The 20,702-nt window shown below is 48.1% G+C and overlaps 1 protein-coding gene across 2 annotated transcripts in view; it reads left to right on the top strand.

Moving 5' to 3' along the window:
* Positions 1-20,702, top strand: part of RARG (retinoic acid receptor gamma) — a 105,628-nt gene that overhangs the window by 26,943 nt on the left and 57,983 nt on the right. The window contains exon 1 of one of the 2 annotated variants that reach the window (XM_056859948.1): positions 16,207-16,376. The exons of the other annotated variant lie outside the window; for it this stretch is intronic. Within the exon in view, the coding sequence (XP_056715926.1) occupies positions 16,226-16,376 (151 nt within the window). The 5' untranslated portion in view covers positions 16,207-16,225. Of the gene's footprint in view, positions 1-16,206; positions 16,377-20,702 lie in introns of those variants that run through there. 2 annotated transcript variants of the gene reach the window in all.

Raw genomic sequence — 20,702 nt, 5'->3', positions numbered from 1 at the left:
AGAGACAGTATTGGCAGGGACAATCTATAGGGTTGCCAGGTCCCTCTTCGCCACTGGCAGGAGGTTTTTGCAGCAGAGCCTGAGGAGGGCGGGGTTTGGGCAAGGGAGGGGAGGGACTTCAATGCCATACAGTCCAATGGCCAAAGCGGCCATTTTCTCCAGGTGACCTGATCTCTACCGGCTGGAGATCAGTTGTAATAGCAGGAGATCTCCAGCTATTACCTGGAGGCTATCTGCAACGGAGTCTCCAATACAAAAGTAGCAAAAAAGTTATATACAGTATGTACAATCTAAGTAAGGTGCAGTCTCAGTGCACCAATTGCCATGTTCTTTTTGGGAAAAGGTGGGGGACGGCCGTTTCAAATCTTTTCTTCAGCCCCAAACCTAAATTAAGTAAAGCATACAGTGTTGTATCTAGTATACATCTCACGAGTAAACTGTTTATATATCAATACACTATGCAATACTTACAATAAACAAAAAGTGTGCTTTTGGGATAGTATCTACCATTGGACTTTTTGAAGAAAATACAACATTTACTTGAAAGAACATGGCAATTGGTGCACCTGCACCTTACTTAGATTGTACATACTGTATATAACTTTGATTGTTCTTATATGCATCTTTCACTCTTGTATTGTTGATGTTATATGTGTAAGCACCAATAAGAATTTTTTTGCTACTTTTGTATTGGAGACTCCGTTGCAGATTTTCTAACCATTGGTATTGGCACGGAGGTGCCTATTTTGTATTATTACCTGGAGGGTGGCAACCCTAACAATCTATAGAGTTCCAAAATGGTTGCAGATAATTGCATACCAAGATGAAGAACTGGCAAGAACAGGCAGTAGATTAGGCTTGGAAAGGGTCATGGGAAAGGCGACTGTTCAGGGGAAACATCAGTAGGCAACATGGCTCTCATTCATGGAAAGTATTTCGAATGTGGTTGTTAGGCTTCAGAGTTTTGGCCCCCCTTGGGAAGGGTCCTGCCCATGTGCCTTCCTCCATCAGGCAGAGGAGAGGGAAAGGCAGCGAGCGCCTTTGCTGCCACCAAGTGTCCTCCGGGGTGCGATGCCAGCCACTTCGTTCTACCCAGAACTACATCCCTGCAACCTCGGCCTGCCAGCCAGCAGAGGAAGCTCTGGATATTGCCGCAACAGGAAACAGTCATCAGCTTCTCCTCTGACGGGAACTTAAGACTTTCTGTGCCCGGCAGGACCAGTTCCCACCACTGGAACTTCCTGGCTTCGCTTAGGGAGCTCACACGATCTTTCTCCAGAAAGATGTGCTGAAAGTGGAGGTGAATCTAGAAGATCTGATTTCTCCCCCACCCCCTCCATTTCCATCATAATGAGTTACTAAGCAGAGCGAATGTCATCTCCATAACACAGTTGCACAGGCCTGCTCGGATGACTCTGCTTCAGCCTGTAAATATTAAGAGGGCAGGATAGGTAGCATTGTGTTTCTTTTCTGCCTTATCCTCTCAAGGGTTTCCGGACAGAAAAGTCAGGAAACTCCTAGTTTGTTGTGTCTCAAACTCACCCATAAAGAAGGAGAGGCAGATAAATTCATTGACTGTATATCAGCAACCCTGATGCGGTGCAGAACTAGAGATGTACACCTTAACTGTTTGATTTCAATAGGGATTAGGCGTGTTTAATTCTGTATAGGCTCAGACTGGAACTGAGCAAAGAGTATGAAGAACAATTTGCTTCCAAGGTCTGGGGAGTATGACTGGCAAAGATACCCTCTGTAAAATTTTCAAAAAACAAAACAAATACCCATCAGCATTTTTCTATAATCCAGAAATTATGCATAATTTTTGCCAAACTCAAATAGTGTTAAAATTTTCCAGAATTTCCATAATACTTATGCTACGCTTCCATTATTTTTGTAGTTCCAGACTTCTAAAATCCTAACACATTGGTAGAAAAAAGCAAGCGTCCAGACTAACCAAATCTGGCAGGGTATGAGCTTTCATGAGCCACAGCTCACTTCTTCAGATATTCTTCAGTTATTAATCTCTTAAAAAAAAAAAAACAACCTAAATCCCATAGATCTGTATGACTATTGGCTGGCTGCATATTTACCTTACCAGAAGTTTCTACATGCGTGTGAAGTGGCTTTAAGGCTCCAGGTATTTTGGGGTGAGACAGATTATCTGGATCTTTTTCAATCTGGCCTCTAGCCCAGGTTTGGGATGGAAACTGCCTTGGTTGCCGTAGAAGATGGTCAGCGTTGGGCCGCAGAGAGGGAGTTTCTTTTGAATGTCTTGGTGGCTTTTGATACCATCAATCATGGTATGGTAGCTTTTGATACCATCGATCATGGTATCATTCTAGACCAGTGGTTCCCAAAGTGGGCAGTACAACCCCCTGGGGGGTGGTAGGATTACCTAGGGGGGCACTAAGAGGCCAGGGGGCAGCAGGGGGGCGCTAGAGGTGGGCCCCTTCAATTGTGTTGTTGGATTGGGTAGGGGGCGCTGAGGTTGAGTTTGTGGAACCAAGGGGGCGGTGGCCTGACAAGTTTGGGAACCGCTGTTCTAGACCATGGTTTCCTAGGGGCTCTGGTTCTTTCCTGCTGGGCAGATTCCCAGTTAGGGTCACGGCAGTTGTTCTTGCCTGTGTTCCTCAGGCTCCCTTATCCACTATGTCTCCCTTATCCACTATGCTGCTTAATGCCTACATGAAGCTGCTGGCTGAAGTCATCTTGAACATTAGAGCTCAGTTATGGTGATGATATTCAGTTTTCTCTCCATTGGATTCCATGGATGCAGTGGAAATCCTAAACTGGAGTTAGTAATGGTCTGTATGTGGGCAAACAAACTGAGGCTAGATCAGAAAGAAGCCCTGTACAATGTGTTGAAGAAGGAGGAATGGAAAGATAGGCTGTGGCTATCAATTGTGTGTGTGTGTGAGAAAGAGAGATCCGGACAGACAGACAGACAGACAGAGGTATTACCTGGGGGGAAAAACCCATCAGGCATATGTGTAGATGGATGGCAGAAGGGGCCATTTTAGCTCCCTTGCTCTCTGGATGTGCCTTCGGCATTCCTGCTATATGGGGTTCTCAACTTTTTTCTATCCTCTCTTGGGCTTCAGCCCATGTGCATATGTTCCCACTACCATCTCTATGTGCCCTAGTTTGGGAAAGGTCCATAGTTCAGTGCTAGAGCATGTGCTTTGTATGCATCCCCCAGCTTTAATCCAGGGCATTTCTGCTTAAAGGACCCCAATGTCCTACAGGCAGTTGCCCTCGCCCCTTGCTGCCTGAGTGATTCTGGGGCCCCATCCTCGAATGCCCCTGCTGAAATGAAATCCGCTACTGCTCTATGCATCCACATGTGCTGAACTTAGGGTTGCCAACCTCCAGGTACTAGCTGGAGATCTCCTGCTATTACAATTGATCTCCAGCTGATAGAGATCAGTTCACCTGGAGAAAATGGCCGCTTTGGCAATTGGACTCTATGGCACTGAAGTCCCTCCCCTCCTCAAACCCCACTTGATCTAATATTTCTTTAGCCATATTTAGGCTTTATGAATTTTGAAGAATTATTAATTCTTAATAATTCCTTAGGCTCTGCCCCAAAAACCTCCCACCGGTGGCAAAGAGAGACCTGGCAACCCTAGCTGAAGTACTGAAAGTTCTGAGATAGTCTCTATCCGTAGTGACTAAAAATACTTGTATTTACAACTGACCTCTGTCATTCCCACTCTCCCTCCCTTTCTCTCCAGTCAAGAATAATTAACTTTTCAGTTCTGCCTCATGAATCGAAGTCGTGTCATTGGAAAGGTCTGGGTATTCCCTGGATTTCGTTTAAGAGATTCCGCTGTATCCATTTTGCCATGAAGAGACGGAGAACCATCCTTATGAGAGCCAGCATGGTGTAGTGGTTAAGAGCGGTGGTTTGGAGCGGGGGAGTCTGATCTGGAGAACCGGGTTCGATTCCCCACTCCTCCACATGAACGGCAGAGGCTAATCGGGTGAACCGGGTTTGTTTCCCCACTCCTACACACGAAGCCAGCTGGGTGACCTTGGGCTAGTCACAGCTCTCTCAGCCCCACCTACCTCACAGGGTGTCTATTGTGGGGAAGGGAAGGTGATTGTAAGCCGGTTTGAGTTTTCCTTAAGTGGTAGAGAAAGTCGGCATATAAAAACCAACTCTTCTTCTTCTGTTTCTTCTTCTTCTTCGCTGTTGAGGGAGAGAAGGACATGGCAAGGGCGTGATATAGGCAGTGCAGCTACCACAGTGATTGTCTGGCTGTCCGGATGGTCTCAGAGTTGCAGGCGGATTCAAAAGAACAGGAACACAAGAATTTAAAAATCAGAAACAAGGCCATTGCCAGAAAAGAACATAAAAAGAGCTTTGCTGGATCAAACCCGTGGTCCGACTAGTCCAGCATCCTGTCTCACACAGTTGCTAACCAGTTACTCTGCAGGGCCAACAACAGGGCATAGAATCCGAGGCCTTCCCCTGATGTTGCCTTCTGGCACTGGCATTCAGAGGTTTATTACCTCTGAACATGGAGGTTCTCTTCAGTCACCATGGCTAGGAGCCACTGATAGATCTCTCCTCCATGAATCTGTAGGGTTGCCAGCTCCAGGTTGGGAAATACCTGGAGATTTTGGGGCAGAGCCTGAGGAAGGCGGGGTTTGGAGAGGGGAGAGACTTCAGTGCCATAGATAGGGTTGCCAGTTCCCTCTTTGCCACCGGCGGGAGGATTTTGGGGCGGAGCCTGAGGAGGGACTTCAATGTAGGGTTGCCAGGTACCTCTTCACCATCAGCGGGAGGTTTTGTGGGCGGAGCCTGAGGAGGGCGAGGTTTGGGGAGAGGAGGGACTTCAATGCCATAGAGTGCAATTGGCAAAGCGGCCTTTTTCTCCAGGTGAACTGATCCCTATCGGCTGGAGATCAGTTGTAATAGCAGGAGATCTCCAACTAGTACCTGGAAGTTATATATCTCAAGAAATATACACTATATAAGTGCTGGAGAAGATATTAACAATATAGACACAAAAGACGCACCACTGTATAAACAACACCCCTTTCAATTGCAAAATGAACAGAAAATCATCCTTCAGAATGAAATGAAGCTCATCTACCTCTTTAAAACCCTAACCCCTTATGGACTCAATACGGAGTTTGACTTATCTTGCTTTGTTTAAAATTTCATTGTTTATTGAAAATGATCTAGATGTCAGTCCCTTTTAAGAAAGTAATAGCTGATTTAGCAGTCCCTCTACACATGAAAACTATTAAGGATGTGCGTTTCGTAGGGTTAGTATAGTTACTCCTAGGAACCTGTTAAGGTCGAGCAAGAATCCTTGTACCATTAAAATTAAGGTATGTTAATTATATTAAGAAATTGTCTAATAAGAATATTTGCTTTTAATTTGATATATAAGGTTATTACTGTTATAAAAAAATCCCCGTTCTGTAATGATTATAATTTATGTTTGTAGAAATATTGGAATGTAAACCGAATAATGAGCGGAAGAAAGTGGATTGCAACGTGTATATTATCCGGAAAACATGCCCTCGCTTGTTTCTGGTCCCCTTTGGGATATGGTATCTTGATTCGTCCTACTTTGGAATATTGCTACTTTGTTTACCCTGGAATTAAGGGATAAAAGTGCTTTGGGCACAAGTTATACGCTGATATCAAGCGCACATGTTAAATTGACTAGATATTTCCTACGGAGACTCCGGCGGGAGCTTCACTGATGAACTGATTGTCCCTACGGGAGTGGCTTGTTTTCTCCAGCCCAGACGGGATCGACTTGGATTGGGCTGATTAGGACTCTATTTAGGAGTCTTTCTTTAGTTTAGTAGGGTGAATATAACCCTTTTGATATATTTTTTCATTCTATATAATGTTGTTTATTTTCTACAGAATGGGAATGACCTTGCTTTGATTATTTATTGTTTGTATGCATTCTGTGCATTAAAATAGTCTAATTATAGCCTGCTTGTAAACACTTGATCTAATATTTCTTTAGCCATATTTAGGCTTTATGAATTTTGAAGAATTATTAATTTATAGGTCAATTCTATCGAGCAAGAGTGCTGTATTATATTGTTAGTACCTGGAGGTTGGCAACCCTAGCCATAGAGTCCAATTGCCAAAGCGGCCATTTCCTCCAGGGGAACTGATCTCTGTCGGCTGGAGATCGGTTGTAACACCAGGAGACCTCCAGCCACCACCTGGAGGCTGGCAACCCTATGAATCTGTCTAATCCACTTATAAAGCCATCTTTGCCTGTGGCCGTTGCAACATCCTCTGGCAGTGAATTCCAAAGACATGTTTCCTTTCCGCCCGTCCTGAATCTACTGCCCGTCCGCTTCAAGAGGTGCCTTCCCCCTTCTTTAGCCGGTCTGTCCCACGTTAGCAGCAGCCCTTGCCTGGCCATGGGGGCCATGGGGGCCATGGGGTGGGTGGGTGGGTGGGGGAAGCCAGCGAGGGAATGCCTGCGCTCTGGGCTCCCGCACAGCCCAGCCCCGGAGCCTGAGCCCATGCCGAGGAACTTCTGGTTTGAATTAGCAGGCAGTCGGGTCAGGCTAATTGGGACCTTTCAGATCCCGCCAGTGTGAGCTAGAGGGATGCAGGAAAGAATCCCTTGTGGGCCAGAGTCCCAGTCAGGCAAGGGAAAGCCACAAGGCAGGAAAGAGGGGAGCAGCTGCGGGCCAGAGTCATGTGTCAGTATAGGCTCGAGAGCTTGTTGGGGGGGGGGGGAGAGGGGAAGGGACAATAAGCAGCTCCCGTATTATTGCACGGCCGAAGTTTTCAGAGTTTGCACTCGTGGAATGGTTAATATCGATTAGTAAGCTTGTAATGCCCAGATATAAGGGCTGGTTTAGAACGCTATGTATTCATACGCACACACATGGAAGCTTTGGGAAGTTGGCATCCGGGAGCCATGAACCAACAAATCATGGTCTCTGTGTCTGGTACCGCCTCGCACCAGCAGAGAGCTCTGGGTTCAAGCTCTGGGTTGTTGCGGGGGGAGGGGGAGGGGGGAACACTTCTTTGAGGGAGGGGGTTCCACCATTTTAGTAGGGTTGCCAACTTCCAGGTACTAGCTGGAGATCTCCTGCTATGACAACTGATCTCCAGCCGATAGAGATCAGTTCCCCTGGAGAAAACGGCCACTTTGGCAATTGGACTCTATGGCATCAACGTCCCTCCCCTCCCCAAACCCCACCCTCCTCAGGCTCAGCCCCAAAAACCTCCCGCTGGTGGTGAAGAGGGGCCTGGCAGCCCTACTGACTCGGCATTGGGGCATGCGATGGGGGGGGGGGCGGTGAGAGGGAGAAAGGATTGTGGGATGTGACTTTACTTGCAAGTGGATGGAGGTTTTATTTAGTGGGATAGTCCCCCCACAGTATTCCAGGAATTTGGGTGAGGGATGACAAAAGAATCATAGATGCACAGAGTTGGAAGGGACCACCAGGGTCATCTAGTCCAACCCCCTGCACAATGCAGGAAATTCACAACTAACTCCCCCCCCCACACCCCCAGTGTGGGGTAGCCCCCTCTAAGGCCTCTACAGTTGGGCTAGGCCCCATAGGGTGATATCAAATTAGGGGGGGGGTGATCTGTCTTTTAACAAATTCACAGTTTCTGGCCCTGGCACAATGTGGGTAGCCTGTTAAATTTGCCTTTGTGTTCTGCCGGATTCTTTTTGTTATTTTTGGGAGGGGCTGCTAAAATTGCTACGAAACCAACTCTCCTTCCCCAATCCCTCAAACTCTGGAAAATTACTGTCACCCCCCCCCAAAAAAAAAAAAACCTGGCAGAGTCCACAGGCTTGTGGAAGAATTCGCAGAGGGCAGGGCTGTATGACTAGTAAGTAGGGGGGCTGCTTTTCCAAGACAGCTCCCCGCCCCCCCTCCTCTCCGCCACCATCGCTCATCTGTTTATGTTAATGCATTTAAATGCCTGGAAAGCCTTTTTTTTTAATGGATCAGGCCGAGTTTCTCAACAAAGCAACCGAATTGGTGAAGGGGGGAGAAAAAAATCCTGGCTTCGAAACCGGAGCCCTGGTTTTAAAAGGACTGGTTGCAGTGTAATTCACAGTGGGTAGCCGTGTTAAGTCTGTCTGCAGTAGTAGAAATGAGCAAGAGTCCAGTAGCACCTTAAAGACTAACACAAATATTTTCTGGCAGGGTATGAGCTTTCGTGAGCCACAGCTCACTTCTTCAGATACTTCTTCAGAAACCTCACACCGTGCCAGAAAATATTTTTGTTAGTCTTTAAGGTGCTACTGGACTCTTGCTCTTTTCTACTGGCTGCAGTGTGCATGTGCATGTGCGTGTGTGTGTATGTGTCTGGGGGGGTGTACAACAATTGCAGGGACCAGGCCCGCGAGCCCCTTTCCAGAAAGCCGAGGGGGCACGAGGAGGCGGTGGAAAAACTGAGCCGAAGGAAGGAGAAGGCAGCAAAAGGGCCTGGTTTGGCTGCCTGCGCTCGCAGGCAGCGGCGGAGGGAAGGGAAGGGCCTGCCATGGAGCTGGGTCAGATGGAGGTTACTGCACCCAAAGGGGGTTCTCGCAGAGTTCATGCCGTTGGCTTGCTTGACGTTTTCGCTCCGGCCTTCGCGCTGGAAGGAAAGGGAGAGGCTTTTGCGGGGGGATGGAGAAGAGGGAGGGCGAAGCAGCCTGGCCAGCTACTGGCAGGCAGCCTGGCCCAACCGGGGAAGAGGGATTTGGACCTAGGAGGAAGCCCCGTTTAGCCATGGGGAAAGGCGGACTCATTTTAAGTCCCTTGTCAGTGTGGGGTGGAAGAATGAGGTTTGGCTCAACTTGGGGTGGGGGGGGGGAGAGAGAGGAAGGGCTAACTCTGCCAGGACTGAGTCCAACTTAGCTAGCATGTATGTGTTGGCCCGGTTAGTGGAAGAAGAAGAAGAAGAGCTGGTTTTTATATGCTGACTTTCTCTACACTTAAGGGAGTCTCAAACCGGCTTACCGCCGCCTTCCCTTCCCCTCCCTGCAACAGACACCCTGGGAGGTAGGTGGGGCTGAGAGAGAGTGACTTGCCCAAGGTCACCCAGCTGGCTTCGGGTGGAGGAGTGGGGAAACCAACTCGGTTCACCAGATTAGCCTCCACCGCTCGTGTGAAAGAAGTGGGGAATCAAACCCGGCTCTCCAGATCAGACTCCGCCGCTCCAAACCACCACTCTTAACCACTGCACCACCCTGGCTCTCTGGAAGTTGGGGTGGGGGGCAGCTAAAAAGATCTGTCGGCCAGCATGTTTGAGAGAGAGCTGGCCCCCAGACACGGTGGAGAAGCCTGGCTCTATCAGCGACGGGCCAGCTCTGCCATTAGGAGTGGGAAGACGTATTTAACTTCTTCAGCTGAACAACCCTAATATTTTGATGTGGTCAAAAGGCAGATTGGCTCTTTGCCGGATCGTGTAGAAGCCAGATGGCCCCAGGAACAGAGCTGCTTTTTCGGCCCAGCAACCATGAACTGTGGACCAAGTGCTGTGTTTGTACTGACGCTTAACAGGATATTGTGTTCTGTTGGCTTGTGTTAAGGCAGAAGGCAACAAGAACTGTGTTTTGGGGGAAAAATACTTAGAAACCGGACTATCTTCCCCGAGAAATGAACTGCCTTGCTGAGGAACGGGGCCACAGGTTGTGGCTCAGTGGGACAGCACTTATGATGCAGGCAGAAAGTCCCGGGTTCAGTCCCTGGCATCTCCGATTAAAAGGGTCAGGCAGTGGGCGATGTGACAGACGTCTACTGGAGACCCTGGAGAGCTGCTGCCAGTCAGAGTAGACAATGCTGACCTTAGTCTGACGCTGTATAAGTCAGCTTCGTTTGGGAAGAGGTAATTGTGAATTTCCTGCATTGTGCAGGGGGTTGGACTAGATGACCCTGGTGGTCCCTTCCAACTCTATTCTATGGAGGGCATCTTGGACATCTTCTGGGCATGGAGTAGGGGTCACTGGGGGTGTGCGGGGGGGAGGTAGTTGTGAATTTCCTGCATTGTGCAGGGGGTTGGACTAGATGACCCTGGTGATCCCTTCCAACTCAAGTGGTAGAGGAAGTCGGCATATAAAAACCAACTCTTCTTCTTCTTCTTCCTTAAGTGGTAGAGAAAGTTGGCATATAAAAACCAACTCTTATAGAATCAAAGAATCATAGAGTTGGAAGGGACCACCAGGGTCATCTAGTCCAAACCCTGCACAATGCAGGAAATTAACAACTATCTCCCCCCCCCCCCAAGATTACGAGACTGACAATGCAATCCTAAACAGAGTTAATACCCCTCTGTGGGTTTGGAAGGGTGTAACTCTGCTTAGGTTTGTACTGTGTGCATATTCAGAACTGAATTTTCCCTCCTACTTAGCAGCTAGGGTTATCAGAGTCTTATTGATTTGCTACTGGTCTGCCTGATTCTGGTAAAGACACTGCCTAGTTTAATATAAAGCATTTCTTTAGATTTTCCTCTCCTGTTGCATGGTGCAAGGCTTTCGGTTCAGGAGCTTCCACGCCTTATCAAATTTGGCCCAATAACATTACATGCTTTGGTGGATGTGAATGAGAGACAGAGCAAATTAGCCAATAACAACCAGCTCCAGATTGACAGTAGGATTGCTAACTTCTGAACCATCCCCTACAGCTTTACTTTTAGCAGTAATTTGATCTACAGGAATTAACGGCCAATAATATGTATCTCGCAGGGAAGGTAGCATGGTATAGCCCGATTTTGTCAGATCTCGGAAGCTAAGCAGGGTCAGTACTTGCATGGGAGACCACCAAGGAAGGTGGTGAGGAGGAGGTAGTTGTGAATTTCCTGCATTGTGCAGGGGGTTGGACTAGATGACCCTGGTGGTCCCTACCAACTCTGTGATTCTGTGAAGGCTCTTTAGAAGAATGCAATGGCAAATCACCTCTGCTTCCCACTTGCCTTGAAAGCCCCTTGCTGAGGTCGCCATAAATTGGCTGTGACTTGACAGCACTACACACACACTATATTTCTCCATGTTATAAAAAGTTTCACATGCTGATTTGTGTAGACCAAACCGCTACTGAAGTAACTAAAGCAAGTGGTTTTTTCTGATTATTTAGCAAGACTCGTGTTTTTTCGTAAATTGAAAGTTGTTCCTCTTTTTCCCTCCCCTTTCAATCACTGATGTGCCACCGATGACTCACATACATGCGTATGTGTGGGCAGGTTGGCTAATAAACATTTTTTGAGGCGTAATAACTTTGTGAGCTTGTTTGCAAGGCCAATCTGAGGGAGACGTCGTGTGCATGCGCGTGCTGTGGGATACGTTTGAGACATCAGGTACGAAAAAGCACCGTTTGAGTCATTGTGAAACTCACGGTGACAATGTGTGAAGAGTCTGAGATTGACTTTGGGTCGGATTCGGAACGGGTGGGAGGAACACCAACATTGCTTTGTAAAAGAAGTCTTTTCTGTGACTATTATACATTTTACAGGCCAGACTAAATCCTTCACAGGTTACGATGTGGATCCAGCAGTCTCCGGTTTCGAAATACCCTGTGCAATGTTGCATCGCGTATAATCTCTGAAGGAAGAATTAGCAGTTGTTCACGGGGCTGAAAAGATTCATTTGTTTACTCAATAGGTTAATTCACTGATTGCAGATTTAAAATGTGAACTAAAGCCATTAGATTAAAACCCCAATGGTTTTAAAAAAAATAAACTTCCTCTATTGATTCAATCTATATTTTTGAATAATTTCCAAAAATATTGAGTTAATTAGCTGAAAAGATCTAGAATTTAATTAAACTCTGCATCGCCTGTGCCAGCCTTCCAGCTCCCATATTAGCAAGTAACTGAAATGAGTTATTTGCTGCTGAAAATGGCAAAAAAAAAAAAAGATTGTGTCTAGTTTTCGGTCCCCACAACTCTGTGCATTTCCCCCACCTCTTCACTCAAAAGCCCGTGATGTGGAATGAGTGTGGGAAACACAACGTTGCAATTAATTGTATTAACACTTTATGAACATATGAAGCTGCCTCATATTAAGTTAGGTAGAAATAAAAAAAATAAGGTTATATATGTTAGATGAGCCTATAGACATGTATTTTTTCACTTTTATTTATTGTTTACTTCTTTGAATTGAATTTATTTTTTAAATCTTGGAGATGTTCAAAAAAAGAGAAAAAAGTAGAAGGAAGGCATTTGTAATGCAAATTAGCATTTTGGTCAATGCCTTTCTTACGCACATTATTATAACAGCATAGGCTTTGGTTTTTCATATTAAATTAGGCCACGAGTCCATCTAATCCAGTATAGTGACTGACAGTGGCTCACTACTGGGGTTGCCAACCTCCAGGTGGTGGCTGGAGATCTCCCGCTATTACAACTGATCTCCGGGTGACAGAGATCAGCTCACTTAGAGAATGTGGCCGCTCTGGGAGGTGGACTCTATGGCATTATATCCCATTGAAGTCCCTCCCCTCCCCAAACCCCGCTATCCTCAGGCTCCACCCCCAAAATCTCCAGGTATTTCCCAACCCGTCCGGAGCGGGCAACGCTACTCACTACAATCTCAGGCTAAGCCCTATCACAGCATCAGTACCGCAGTTCTCAGAGGTGCTAGGAACTGAAGTGGAACCCTTACAGTGAGGGGGGAAAGTATTTGATCCCCTGCTAAATTTGCCCATTTGCCCTCTGACGAAGAAATGACCAGTCCATAATTTTAATGGTAGGTTTATTGTAGCTGTGAGAGACAGAATAACAACAGGAAAACCCCTGTTGTTCTCTGAGCATGTGTAGCTGCTCGAAGCATAGTTTAAAGGAGACCTTGAGCCTGTACAAAGTTGCCCAGGGGAAGTTCTTTGCCTCGCCAGCATCACACTTAAAATCAGGCCTAGCAGGTTTATTGTGGCATGAATTTTTGTGGATTCGATCTGGAATCCTGATTGTGCGCGTGCAGACAGTAAAGGCCCGTTCGAGTGCATTCCTAAAATCAAATCCTTTTAGTTTGAATTAATTAATCCAACAAATAACCTATTAATTTTTGGTTTTGCACCTCAAATCTTTCAGACAGAAAAAAAAAATCAATAAATAAGGTGTAAAATTCCCTTTCTACCCATACATGTGCAGAAGGGGTTGGAGAGAGGTGAGGGAGGCAGACACTGACCCTTTTTGTAGAGGACCTGATCCGCAGTGGATCTCTGTCTGTGGACCACTAAAGGGGGCAAACCGTTTGGGACAAGTGACAGTGTGAATACACTTCCAATGTGATTTGTGAATCATATTGTCCGGTCTACTGGGCTGGGATTAGCGACCCCTAAAACTGTTTTAAGTCCCTGCTTTACTTGATCGAGGAGGCTAGAGTCGCCAAAAGCCTGGGTTTTCTTCCGGCTCCTGCTTCCAAGGGAAGCCTGTAATCAACTGATTGTGAATTATGGGGACCGATCACCGCACTTCTGGCATGTCATTCGGCCTCCGCGTGAGAAACGCAGCCCTATCCTTTGGACGCTGACTCAGAGGCAAGTCCTGCTTTGTTCAACGGGAAGAAGAAGAGTTGGTTTTAATATGCCGACTTTCTCTACACTTAAGGAAGAATCAAAGCGGTTTACAATCACCTTCCCTTCCCCACAACAGACACCCTGTGAGGTAGGTGGGGCTGAGAGAGCTGTGACTAGTCTAAGGTCACCCAGCTGGCTTCATGTGTAGGAGAGGGGACAGTGGCGGAATGGGTCTAAAAATACTGGTTGCCCGGAGTCAAAGGGGGCCCACCCACAACTATAAGGCTATCATTAATTTTTAGAAGAATTAAATAAAATTTTCAAAAAATACATAAGTGGAACAAAGGTACAATTAAAATTGTAGTTGCATGTGTGTGTTGTGTTAAGTGCCGTCAAGTCGCTTCCGACTCATGGGGACCCTATGAATGAAAGTCCTCCAAAATGTCCTATCTTTGACAGCCCTGCTCAGATCCTGCAAATTGAAGGCCGTGGCTTCCTTTATTGAGTCCGTCCAGCTCTTGTTGGGTCTTCCTCTTTTCCTGCTGCCCTCAACTCTCCTAGCATGACTGTCTTTTCCAGTGACTCTTGTCATCTCATGACGTGACCAAAATACAACAGCCTCAGTTTAGTCATTTTAGCTTCTAGGGACAGTTCAGGCTTGATTTGATCTAAAACCCACTGATTTGTTTTTTTGGTCAGTCCATGGAATCCGTAACACTCTCCTCCAACACCACATTTCAAAGGAATCTATTTTCTTCCTATCAGCTTTCTTCACTGTCCAGCTTTCACACCCATACATAGTAATAGGGAATACGACGGCATTAATTAATCTAGTCTTGTATGTAGTTGCATACAGTAATAGTATTGGAACCTATTATATTTTCAAGCTACTAGAAGGTCATTAACAGTTTTAACATATTGTCTAATGTTTAAGGGGCCCACTTCATCAGGGGCCCACAGGGCCCACTTGCCATTGGGCAAGCTGACACCCTGGCCAGTCCGCACCACTCAGCGGGGAAACCAACCCAGTTCACCAGATTAGCCTCTGCCGCTCACGTGGAGGAGTGGGGAATCAAACCCGGTTCTCCAGATCAGAGTCCACCGCTCCAAACCACCACTCTTAACCACCACACCACGCTGGCTCTCATTGAAGCACGCATAGCCTTTGTGATCTTTCTGCTGTTGTTGATTTGAAAGGTATCGCGGATGGAGCTTGGGAGAGAGGGAGGGGGGGAATCCCAACCTCGCTGCGTACGTGCGCTCGCGTGTCTGTTATTTCCTCATTGCAAGCTTGTCCGATCAGCATTTGAGTGAATGGCTAAACTAACAGATTCCCTACATGGGAAGGACGTGGAAGAATTTAAAACTATGTGGTCAAAAGCCTTCGCACATTGGGATAAGCTGGCAAAAATGAATTTTGCTAATATAGTGAACGAGTTGTCGATCCAATTTAGTAATTCAAATTATTGTTAAAATATTGGTTCTTGTAGGTTATCCGGGCTGTGTAACCGTGGTCTTGGAATTTTCTTTCCTGACGTTTCGCCAGCAACTGTGGCAGGCATCTTCAGAGGAGTAACACTGACCACAGTTACACAGCCCGGATAACCTACAAGAACCAATGAACTCCGACCGTGAAAGCCTTCGACAATATATTGTTAAAATAATTTATTGACAAACTGTTTAGACACTTCTCCGGAAGTTCGACACGGCGGCGGGAGGGATTAAGGGTACACTGGTGTAGGGAGGTGGGAATAAAATGGGCAAGATAACTGTAATAAGAATGTACTGATTGTATTTTAAGTGTCTTTAAATATATATATATATATATATATATATCATTCTTATTATGTAGTTTTTTATATTGTTATAGTTGTTTCTCTTTTTATTTCTTGTTTATTTCTGGTGTAGGGAGGTGGGAATAAAAAGGGCAAGATAATTGTAATAAGAATGTACTGATTATATATATATATAATACATACATACATATATATATATATATATATATATATATATATATATATGTATGTATGTATGTATGTATGTATTATATATATATAATCAGTACATTCTTATGTAGTTTTTATATTGTTATAGTTGTTTCTCTTTTCATTTCTTGTTTGTTTTTCTGGTGTAGGGAGGTGGGAATAAAAAGGGCAAGATAATTGTAATAAGAATGTACTGATTGTATTTTATATATATTCTTATGTAGTTTTTTATATTGTTATAGTTGTTTCTCTTTTTATTTCTTGTTTGTTTGTATTATGGTTTTTTTGTTTTGTTGGAAAATTACAATAAAAATTAAAAAGAAAAAAAAGGACCACTGCGCGCCTTTCCTAGGTCCTCCTTGCAGCGCTGTCGCGCCCGGGCGTGTGTGCATGTGTGTGCGCGCGCGCGCGCGGCTGCCGCGTTTCGGCAGAGCCTCCAGCGCCCCTCCCACGCGGCGCCGCCCCCTTTCGGCCCCGAGCCGCGCCCCCCCCCCCCCAGCTCGCCAAGCCCGGAGCCGCTCGCGGCCGAAGGGAGCAGCCGCCCGAGCGCCTGGACCCCCGGCGTCCCAACTCGGGGGGATCCCGCGCGCCGGCGTGCGCCCTCCTAACCTCAGCCTCTGCACGCACAGCGGCGGCGAACCTTTCCTCCCCAGCCTGTGCCCGGACCCTGCTCGCCGACAGCCCGTCATCCTCATCCCGGGGACCATCGCCGCCGCCGCCACGACCCCCCCTCGCTGCAGCCCTCGCCCGTTTCCACCCGAAACGGAGCCGCGCCGGAGAGGGCGATGTACGACTGCATGGAGGCGTTCGCCGTCGCGCCGCGGCAGCTCTACGATGTCACCAACCGGAGCGCCTGCATGCTCCGCAAGTCGGGCATCGGCCCCTGCTTCGTGGGCTTGGATCCCTTCGGCTGGCCCCAGCCGGCCAGCTTGCAATGTAGGTGACCCCCCCCTCCTCCTCCTCCTCCTCCTCCTCCTCCTCCTCCTCCCGGGCGCGCCGGTCCCGGCTCGGCTCGGGCTCCCTGTTTGGGAATACCGTGGGGGCGCGCGGCTGGAGGGGTCGGGGGATCTCGGCACGGGAGAGCGCGCGTGGGCGTGGGGCACGGGTGGATCGGCCCCGGGAGGGGGGGATCCTCCTAGAGGGCGCTGTTTTGGGGGCAAAGCCGATTGGCGGGTCGGAGTTCCAGTTTTCCCAACTTTCCCCCAGCTTTGGAACTCGGGTTAGGGGGTTCGCAAAAGAGCGTTTTGCGCGAGGGGTGGGGAGGGACCCAGAGGCGACACGCCGAGGGGAAAGCCCCCCTCCCCTCGCTGTCCCGGCAAGTGGGTGATGGGGCGCCAGCCGAGATGGGAACCGGGGATCTACCCCTGCAGACCCCTATAGACGTACGTCTCTTTGTCTCGACGTGGGAGCGCTTTATGAACGCCGGATGAAGGGGAAACTTGGGAGGCTTTTGAGTGTGGGTGGGGAGAGGGGGGGGTTGGGGCCCGAAGCTGGAAAGCACGGAGGGCCTGCATTTGGGGAGATCATGCACTGGGTGGGGGTGGGGGGTGGTGTCCGTAACAAAGCCGCGATTTGGTTTTTTTTTTAACTTTTCCGGACTTCCCCTGGCCTGAAAAGCAAAAAAATAAATCTTAAATTGGCTGCAGCGCATCACGACGCGCAACTGGTTGGAGAATCTCGGGGAAGGGGGGGGGGGAGAGACGATGTCGTCTGGAAATAGAAAGGGTGTCGGGGGGGGTGGGGGAGGCAGGGGACCTGTCAAACCCCCAAGGGTGTCCCCAGCGGGTCCTGCGCTCCCGCTCCTCTTCTGAGCGGCTGCCAAACCGCTTCCCTTCCTCCTTCCCCGCTTTCCTGGCAACCGCCGCGACTGTTTACAACTTGCCGAAGGGCGAGCCTTGGTTTTACGCGCACCCCGGGGCCGGCGGAGGCAGCTCCCCAACACCTTTGGGGGGGCACCTGGGGACGCGGCTCGAGTGCTATTCCTTCCTCTCCCCCCCCCCTTGCACCTCTCCCCCCCTTGCACCTCTCTCTCTCCCCCCCCGCGTCCGATGGGAGCTGGCTCTCTCTCCCCACTCGCTCCCTTTCCAGCGGGTTTCATTCGGCGCGGCCCCACCCCGGCCTGGCTGCCAAAGCGCTCGCTAGAAATGTGGCACTTTAACTCTTTCGCCGGCGCCTGGAAAATCAAAACGCTTCCTGTCTGGGTCTGTAACTGGATCGTGGGTGGATTTCCCACCCCCACCCCACCCCAAAAAAGTGCTTGCATAAAATTCAGAACGAGCAAAGGGCGAAGACGGGGAGACAAAAAACAAAACTTAAGGAAATAATAATTCAGTAATCGGTTTATGCGCGGGGGTTTTACCTGAGGTCCGTTGCTTGCTGGACCTACACTTTCCTGTGGGGAATCTATGCACCAGCAGTCTCCAAACTCAAATCAAGTCCTTGCCCCTTTAAATACTGCTTTGTAATTGGCTTGGATGGCCCAGGCTAGCCTGATCTCGTCAGATCTCAGAAGCTAAGCAGGGTCATCCCTGGTTAGTGCTTGGATGGGAGACCACCAAGGAAGTCCAGGGTTGCTGTGCAGAGGAAGGCACTGGCAAACCACCTCTGTTATTCCCTTGCTATGAAAACCCCAAAAAGGGGTTGCCATAAGTCGGCTGCGACTTGACGGCACTTTACACCCACACAATCATCATTCAAAACAGACTTTGCAGGGGGATTAGGGAGAGAGGCCCATTTCGACTCCCATTTGGCATGTCCTTTCTGAACTTGGGTTAAGTGAGAAAGTGTGCCTCTGTGCTTGAACAGAGTGCCTTGCCGTCATCATGCCTAAGATCTGTAACTGAATCATCACCATGTCTAGATCTGTAACTGAATCTTGGGTGGATTCCCTCTCTCCCCCCCCCCCCATAGTGTTTGTATAAGTTGCAGAGGCAGAATGAGCAAAGGGCGAGGAAGGTTAAAAAAAAACTTAAGGAAACAATAATTCAGTCATAATCATTCAAAACAGACTTTGCAGGGGAATTAGGGAGAGAGGCCCATTTCGACTCCCATTTGTCATGTCCTTTCTGAACTTGTGTTAAGGGATAAAGGGTGCCTCTGTGCTTGAACAGAGTGCCTTTCCGTCACCATGGAGAGGCTTCCTGTCTAGATCTGTAACTGAATCGTGGGTGGACCCCCCAAAAAAGTGTTTGTATAAATTACAGGGGCAGAATGAGCAACGGGTGAGGAAGGTTAAAAAAAACTTAAGGAAACAATAATTCAGTAATCATAATTCAAAACAGATTTTTCAGGGGAATTAGGGAGTGAGACCTATTCCCAGTCCCATTTTTCACGTCCTTTCTGAACTTACATTAAGTGATAAAGTGTGCCTCTGTGCTTGAACAGAGTCTCTTTCCATCACCATAGAGTGTTCATACTCAGCTATGCTCTCTGCGCATCTGGAAGTAGGGTTTCCAGTATAGAAGGTGCGGCTTCCAGGCAGGCTTTTAACCCTGGCGCTTTCTTCTTTGGCACATCGCCTCGTTTAGTGCCGTGAGATATTTCGTCCCCTTTATTTATTTTCGCCTGTCCACTGTCTGGTGGCTTGTACCAATTGCTTTGCACCCACGGCATGCCAGGAACGAATCCGGAAACTCAGAGTTGTTCCGGACCCCGCGTGGAAACATGGCAAGTTATGTTAGGCGGTCAAAATGGAGGCCGAGGGACGGTTCAGGAAACTGGCAGCGAGGCTGGGTTTGTGGTCAAGGTGTAAGTAAAGTGTGGATAAGTTTGTATAGGAAAGGCTTTTCTGAGTATTGTCGAAGGCTTTCACGGTCAGAGTTCATCGGTTCTTGTAGATTATCCGGGATGTGTGACTGTGGTCTTGGTATTTTCTTTCCTGACGTTTCGCCAGCAGCTGTGGCAGGCATGTTCAGAGGAGTAACACTGAAGGACAGTGTCTCTCAGACCACGGTCACACAGCCCGGATAACCTACAAGAACTTTGCGGAGTAATTTCTGTACATGTTTGTGTGGCGTGATGCTCATTTAGGCATCTGGATATTTATTTTATTTTGGGGTGGGTTTTTTTTTTTTTTTTGCTGATGTCTTGCTTCCATGAACATCAGACTGTCCTGCCCGACATCCTTGACCTGTTTGCAGAAATCCCAGGGTATGAAAGAGAGAGCAGCAAGTCTCTTAATTTTGCTGGGTTTTAACCCCTTCTCCTGTAGTGTAGACACATCTCTGTCTTATGTCCCATCTGCTTTACTGGCAGTGATGTCCAGGATAGGCTCTGGGTTCACAAAGAAGAGCCCAAGCACATGAACACATGAAGCTGCCTTATACTGAATCTGACCCTTGGTCCATCAAATTCAGTATTACCTACTCAGACCGGCAGCAGCTCTCCAGGGTCTCAGGTAGAGGTCCTTCACATCACCTACTTGCCTAGTCCCTTTAACTGGAGATGCCGGGGATTGAACATGGGACCTTCTGCATGCCAAGCGGATGCTCTACAGACTGTGCCACAGTCCCTCCTTTCTCAGGCCTGGTTCTTTAGCTTCCTTTTTGGCTGATGATGTAGCACAATTAACTCTCACAGACAACCATGGGCAGGGGAGTATCAAAAGATGACAGCAAGTTAGTTTGAAAAACAGCAACATCCTGGTAACTTTTTCAGACTTATTTGCAAGGGTGCTTTTTGTCACAAGTGCAACTCACGAAGCCTGCAACCTGACTGCGGTGGTCACTCGGAAAAGAAGACTTTGGTTGCTGAACTCTTCCGAAAATGAAGGCGTAGAAACTTCTCTCATCCGTACAGTGTGCAGTTAGCCACGCCTGGCGCACTCAGACACTGCCAGCGCTGCATGTGACAGCCATCCAGCCTTATCCGATTGACTTCCATGTGTAATCTAGATGAAATGAAAAAAGTATTGTGAACAACAGATAATAACACTCTAGCCCAGGGGTGTCGAACATCCGGTCCCTTGAGAGCTCTTATCTGGCCCGCAAGCCAGCCGAGGCAGCCCCCCCCCCCCCATTCTCTAAATCTGGGCTGGCGAGGCATGGCCCAGCCCGACCAAGCGACATTTATGTCATATCAGCCCTCATAACAATTGAGTTCGACACCCCTGCTCTAGCCTGTCACCAGTGATCGGGACCCCTGAAGGAGGGCCAGTTCTAGGTTTTTGGGGCGCCCAGGCTGAGCGTTCCCGTGGCACCACTCCCCTCCTCTGCCCACCATAGAATCATAGAGTTGGAAGGGACCACCAGGGTCATCTAGTCC

The sequence above is a fragment of the Euleptes europaea genome, chromosome 1 (assembly GCF_029931775.1).
Source record: "Euleptes europaea isolate rEulEur1 chromosome 1, rEulEur1.hap1, whole genome shotgun sequence".
Classification (NCBI taxonomy): domain Eukaryota; kingdom Metazoa; phylum Chordata; class Lepidosauria; order Squamata; family Sphaerodactylidae; genus Euleptes; species Euleptes europaea.
Note: the sequence above shows the minus strand (reverse complement) of the source record. Positions and strands in the feature narration are given on the sequence as shown.